The sequence below is a fragment of the Diachasmimorpha longicaudata genome, chromosome 17 (assembly GCF_034640455.1).
Source record: "Diachasmimorpha longicaudata isolate KC_UGA_2023 chromosome 17, iyDiaLong2, whole genome shotgun sequence".
In the NCBI taxonomy this organism is placed as follows: Eukaryota; Metazoa; Arthropoda; class Insecta; order Hymenoptera; family Braconidae; genus Diachasmimorpha; species Diachasmimorpha longicaudata.
In genome coordinates, this window is record NC_087241.1 from 2,305,961 (window position 1) to 2,312,873 (window position 6,913).

At 34.9% G+C, this 6,913-nt stretch overlaps 1 protein-coding gene across 5 annotated transcripts; it reads right to left on the bottom strand.

The window, feature by feature from the left end:
* Window positions 1–734: 734 nt before the first annotated feature.
* On the bottom strand, window positions 735–6,913 carry LOC135170551 (retinol dehydrogenase 14). 5 transcript variants are annotated; one of them, XM_064136486.1, is made up of 4 exons: window positions 6,762–6,913; window positions 4,458–4,682; window positions 2,419–2,658; window positions 735–1,606 (listed from the first exon to the last, which is right to left on the bottom strand). In XM_064136486.1, exons 2-4 carry the CDS (start codon window positions 4,588–4,590, stop codon window positions 1,119–1,121), a joined length of 861 nt encoding a protein of 286 aa, XP_063992556.1. In that variant the 5' UTR covers window positions 4,591–4,682; window positions 6,762–6,913; the 3' UTR covers window positions 735–1,118. The 5 variants fall into 5 exon arrangements, with proteins under 5 accessions (XP_063992556.1, XP_063992555.1, XP_063992558.1 ...); XM_064136485.1 differs by having other exon boundaries at window positions 4,458–4,729; window positions 6,762–6,906; XM_064136488.1 differs by having other exon boundaries at window positions 4,458–4,613; window positions 6,762–6,858.

Below are 6,913 nucleotides of genomic sequence, written 5' to 3' on the forward strand. Positions count from 1 at the left end.
GAACGAAGATTCGATGATGAAATAAAACGGACAAAAAGAGACTCGCTCATAAACATCTGGAGGCGATACATTTTTTGTTGTCGTATTTCTGTGTTGCTATCTGCAGATTGAATTTTGTTCAAAAATTTTTTTGACACTGAATTGCGTTTCAACACTTTCTCTTTTCAATAAACAATTTTTTCTGTGCAAAACCGGGGATTATATCACTGAAATGAAAAATTCAATAGTATTCGCCATGAAATTTTAATTTTGGAATATTATTGTTTTCATGGATTAGAACTTCATTAATGTAAAGACATTTCTGAGAAGTCACATCATTATGGAACATTATTATTGCTTATTTTCCTAACGAATCCCTCAACTCGGTGCATCAGTCTGACCAGAAAAAACGAAATGACATGATTTACGTCTTAAATCATGACGTTGATACATTATTAATCCTCAATGTCACTCCGCAATTTACGATAATGTTTCTGTTCAGACGCAATGCAAATTCGAAAGATCAATTATTACGCTGTTCCTCATCAAAAAGAGATTATCTAGCAACCGCAAATTATGTTCTGGAAATAAACTTGAATTGCACAACTTTTTGCGTTTTTATCTTTTTGCATTTCTGCGTTTTTATCGAAACTGTATTTGCAATTGTTTATTAAATTTTAATGTAAGAAAATGTGCCGGTCAAATCGGTGCGAGGAAAACACTCGCTTTTAGGGAAAAATAATTTGAAAACTCCATTTTTCGAAAATTCTAATAAATGTATTTTTTCCGTACATTATCGATTTTTTTTCCAACTTTTTATAAAAATTTACTCACATTAATTGACGCTCATAATTTACTTTTAAAAATATAAACACTCATCGATTTCTTGATTGCGCGTTTGAAAATGTAAGCAATCACCGTATGAATCTCTTCTAAAACCAAAAAGAACGAAAAATAGTTTTAAAAAATTTAGTTTTACATAAAATATCAAATGAAAGAATTGAAAAATCCATAAAATATCACATTTTGCTCGCAATGATCTCAAAAACCATCACTACGCAGCCGATAAACTCAAAAATCACTCATAACAGCTACAAGGAACAAGTATTTTTTCAAAAACAAGAACAATCCCAAATTCTTCATATTTTGGGGTCTGACGGTTGCAATTTGACGATATTTTCGCTGAGTTCCCAGAATTTTTTTCCCTTCGCCGGGTCCTTGACGGCATCAATCAACTGGGCTTCACAACAGTCTGAGAAGTACTTGCCAGTGACTCCATTGACGTCATCGGAAGCAGCAAGATGTATAGAAGTTTGGGCCCCCTGCTCTGGGGACTTGAAGAACCCCTTGATGATCAGCTGCATTCCCCAGGAGAATGGCGCTGGCACATTCTTCCAGATCCCACTGTCGATGAGACCAGGATGGAGGCAGTTGACGGTGACCCCTGTACCTTCTAATCTCTTGGCGAGCTCGAGACTCCAGACGATGTTTGCGTACTTCGATACGTAGTAGAGGTACGCGGGGAACGAGCCCGTTGGATTGAGATTTTCAAGATTCAGTGAAGCCAAGCGGTACAGAGATGAGGCAACGATGACGATTCTGCTGGGAGCTGAACGCTTCATTAAATCTGAAACACAGAGATATTTCCTGATTTTAAGGGTTTGTTGACAAATTTTCAATAAAAATAAATGTATTGACTATGGAGATGCCCGGGAGGGCATTGGGTCAATGATCACCGGTCAATGATCACAGCCTTTTGATATCAATCAAAATAATCTCGACAAAAATATCATAAACCAAAATATAATGAACCAAAAATATCAGAAACAAAAAGATCACATCCACATGATGATGACAATTTGTGGCGCGGATTGGAAAATTGAAAATTAAATTGATGCTATGGAGGGTGACAGAGGCATCTGTGAGGTTCAAAAATCCGCAACATAAAACATTTTGTTGGTGTCTTTATTACAAAAATTTATTTTTATTTTTTTTCTGTAGATTTTACTGAGAAAAATACTCTTCCCAACTTTAAACAAAATCGAAAGTGCTAGAATGACACTATTTACTTCCCTTATCCAACTTTACCCAAAAACAAACCGCTCCAATATAAAAAATCGTCCTGATATTTTATGGCACATGTGCCACAAATTTTTTTTCACATCTCTGTACTTCAAAATTAAATTACCTTTTCGTAGTATACAATGAGCAGAATCAGTCCCACAGTAACAAACAAGAATTAAATTAAACCGATTAAAATTGAATGATTTAATAAAAATCAGAAAACGATTAAATGAACAAATGATGAAATTAAATGAAATTAAATTAAATTTTGAATGCAGAAGTCACTGACATTCAGACTAAGGACTTTCAGGGATAATCAACCTGGAGATTCCTCGATCTCCTGAAAATCCCATCGCGTACTTTCAAAATAATTACCTATAAGCAGATGGGTCAGCAGAAATGGTCCGTACTGATTAGTAGCCATCGTCGCTTCCAATCCATCCTCCGTTAATTTCTTTCTGAATACCTCAGCGGTACCAGCATTATGAATTAACACGTCCAATCGTCTCTCCTCACGATTAATAACTCCAGCAAATTCCCGTACTGACTTCAAGGATGACAGATCCAGTTTCCGTACGATAATATTGTTGTTACCAGTCTCACTGGCGAATTCATCTGCATTAATTAAAAATGTGACTGATGAATTTACCGTTTGTGCATTACCAGTTATGAAGTGCATCGCACTCTACGTGATATCCAGGGAACGCTACATGTTCTCACAACTGAATATTATTAACACATTTTAATGAGTCGATGTTACTCTCATTCATCGATTATTTTAATTAATGATTGCATCGATGACATAACGATGCATCGAGCATCATCTAACTTGAGTCTTCACTAAACCTAATCATACTTATAATAATTTAATTATGAAGTTAAATTTAATTAATTATGAATATTTAATTTATTTTCTAAATATATCAATTTTATTGAATGATAAATTTAATGGGTAATATATTTTTTATATATTTTTTTTTAAAGAAGTGTTTTTATCAGCATTTTTGAGCCGATAGATAAACTACTCATATCAAAGTATATATTACATATATTATATATATGTATTATGTACTATTTTTGAAATAATGAAAACACATTGACTCAATGATATATTTCCATCTCATTATACCCAAAAATAATTTGTAATTAAGATCGTTGTAGATTATGAAAATAAGAAAATTAACATCACCGATTGAGCTATAAACTTTAATTATTTATGATCGCACGCAGAAGGTATACATATAAGGTGTATATTTCTCGTATGATGTCTAAAGATCAACTGACTCTTTTAGTGACCAAGATTTGACACTCTAGACCCATTTGACAAAAGGCCCTTTTTTTACTCATTTCTTTCTTTTCCTTCTCTGTCTCTGATTTTTAAAACTATTCTAAACATTTCGGTACTGTTTGAATAAAAAATATAAAATACTGACATGGACTAAACAGAGCTATAGACAGACAATTAATTTTAGTCCACGTGCACTCTCCATACCATGCACTCTCAATAGTTATTTATCAAGTGTTGGAATATAGCCTCAGTCTTCTGAGAATTGATTTTATGAGTCTATGGTTTCAAAAATCTATCAACATAGAGAGACATCTTGGGACTAGACATAAACATAAGCCATGACGTCATGTGGCAAAGGAACTGGGGATCCTTTGTCACATTATGACGATTTTTCCTTTGTTCTCGTTGACCACTTCTAGTCTGCTGTGGCAGGTCGTAGTGAACAGACATTTCTTCCTCGTGTAATTGTCAATAAACTTAAATTAAAATATTAAATCCACTGCGTACAAAGTTATTTCTCTGTCCCCCATATTCCATTATCAAGAGAACTATTAGGCGTGTGAATAAGTCTTTCCCGTTTTTTGTAAGAGATGCCGCCACCAATACTGTGCGAGTATTCAATGGTTACATATGTCATAATCAAAGCTTATTCATCTGTCAACAATTCCACACTAACACATTAGTTGAAATTTTTTCGCATCATAAATTTTTGATATCGTGAAAATGTCGAAATTTGAGCCGAGTCGACGTCATTTGCGGGAAGTTTCACTTTATTGGTTCAATTTAAAGAAATCTGCTGCCGAGGCGCATCGATTGCTTCAGGAAGCTTATGGAGAAGGTTGTGTCGATGATTCAAGTGTTCGCGGATGGTTTCGACGCTTCAAAAGTGGTGATTTCGACGTGGAAGACAAGGAGCGTTCCGGGCGGCCGCAAATCTTTGAAGATCAAGAATTGGCGACTTTGCTTGATGAAGATTCGTGTCAAACGCAAGAAGACGATGGCCAATACTTTCAATAATTCATTTGTAACCATTTTTTCACAATAAAGGCTCAAAATTTGAAAAAAACGGGAAAGACTTATTCACACTCCTAATATAATCCATCAGTAAAATGAAAGTGAAAATTACCCTTCAATTTTGATGCCGCTTCGACGTTTCTGCATGCCATAATAACTCTAGCTCCTCTCTTCACCAGGTCCTTAGCTGTTTCTAGGCCGATACCCGAGGTGCATCCGGTTACGATTACAGTTTTACCGTTCATTTTTTTCGTGCTCCTACAGACACCTGTTGTCAGGTAGATATAGAGTTGGAGAACAATGAGAAGAACAAACGCTCCAGTGATAGTGGCACCTACTGCCAGGTAGCACAGCGTCGATGTTATTTCAATTCCAAAAATCATGCTTTGTACCATGAAGAATTAGGAATGATTGGGAAATGAAAATTATTTACATTTCACGCGTGAAAAAATTGCATTGGAACACGGGATATATCGAAAAAGAGCTCCATAGAATGAGTTATAGAAAAATTTGGTTCTATAGAGGTAATTTCATATTGTGAAAATTTACAAAATCGCCATCACGTTGACTAGAATGGATAGATTCTATAGCTAGGTAGATTCTATAGAATCTATATCTGTAGAACCTGCAGAAGGTAGAATGTATACATTCTATAGAAGCGAAGGCGATGGTGATTTTTTAAATCTATATATTCTTTTTATAGATTCTATAGAATCTATAGGTGCTATTGAGATAATTTTAAATTATGAAAATTTACAAAATCGCCACCACATTCACTAGAATCGACAGATTCTATAGATATATAGATTCTATAGAATTACACATCACACATTCTATAGATATATAGAATCTATAGAATGTGTAGAATCTAGCTATAACATTTATGGATTATGGCAAAGATGGTGGTGATTTTTTAATTACACAGATTCTGTTTATAGATTCTATAGAATCTATAGGTTCCATTGAGATAATTTCACATTATGAAAATTTAGAAAATCGCCATCACCTTCAGTACAATCTAGAGATATATCTTATGCACAGATTACGCAGATCTGTAGAATCTATAGATTCTATAGACCTATAGAATTTACATTTAATTCATGAAAAAAAATACATAGAAACACGGGAGAAAATGTAGAATATTGAAAAATAGCTTCATGGAATGAATTACATAGAAAAAACTGATTCCACATAATCTATCAGAAAATCTCTGTCGCCAGCCGAAGGCGAGGACCCACTTGCCACGCGAGTCAAAATCTCTAGGGGACTCGTCCTTAAATAAAAGAAACTTTTCAGTCGTAGAAACGCTTCGTTCGCACCACGTGACTGAAAATTACTTTTCCGACACGTGAAAAATTTTTTTTCGCAACTCGTAAAAATAATATACTTCGATGGAAGGGCGGCGGGGTGGCAACGAGTGCGAAGTCGGCGGCCCGAGGCGAAGCCGAGGCACTGCCGCGACGTTAAGCCCGTGCGGAAAAGTGTCTTTTCGTTTACTTCTAACTAACTACAATTTACCACTTCACTAAAAATATGATTAATTTAATTTTTTTATTTTATTCACTTTTAAATAATCTCTACATTTCCCATTTTCAAAACTATATTTTATTTAACATTTTAATTTTTTATTGTAATTTCCGAGCTGTTCAGCCATAGAAACGTTTCAACAATTTCGAAACTCCTTATTTCCGCTCCTGTGCACTTATAATAAATAAAAAAAACTTTTTAAATATTTCGAATGTCGTTCCTGTCCCATCGTGCCCCAGGTACAGTGTCCTGGCCGGGCCTCCTCTATCTGAATTCGCCAGTCAACTTCCTAGATTTAACTAGCAAACTTTTTCATCCACTGACGCTCTTGATCATCATTGTTTATGATATGACAATATCCCACTTCTCACTGTCGCGCGCTAATTTCCCAACAATTAAAATTTCTTTTGTATTCATGCAAACCCCCACGTCAATAAAACTTTGCTAATTATCTATTTCCAATGTCTTAACTCTGTTCCACGACGCAAATTGATCATAACAAAAAAGATCATTGAAACTCGTGCCTTCGAAGAAGTCATTTCTATTTAATTTTCCGGGGAATAACGCACTTCCTTTGCGTACGCAGCATAAAATATAAATTTCCATAGAATAGTGATCCCTTTTTTTTGAATCCCCATCAGCATAAAATAAAAATTAATCATCATGCAAATCAACATCAAGGCAAACAGGAATTATATATCTTCAGGCCCGAACATGATCGTGACAATTCGATTAAATAAAAATAAAAAAAATTGTGTATAAAAATGATGTCAAGAGACAAGTTACATATTTCCATAATTATCCACTAAAAACTAAATTATGCGGATAAATCAATAACACGGATTTTGTGATTATTGGATAAGGGCATTGAGGGTGAGAAAAAACGTACCTTGAATTCGAAGGAAAATTGATATTCTACATGTGTTGAAACCACCACATACACTGATAACCACGATGTGACTCTAGGTAGCTTTCCTCACTGGGCATTGCGGGACTCATTCGGTACATGAAATCCCCACCCCTTTCCTGATTCTTCATGGG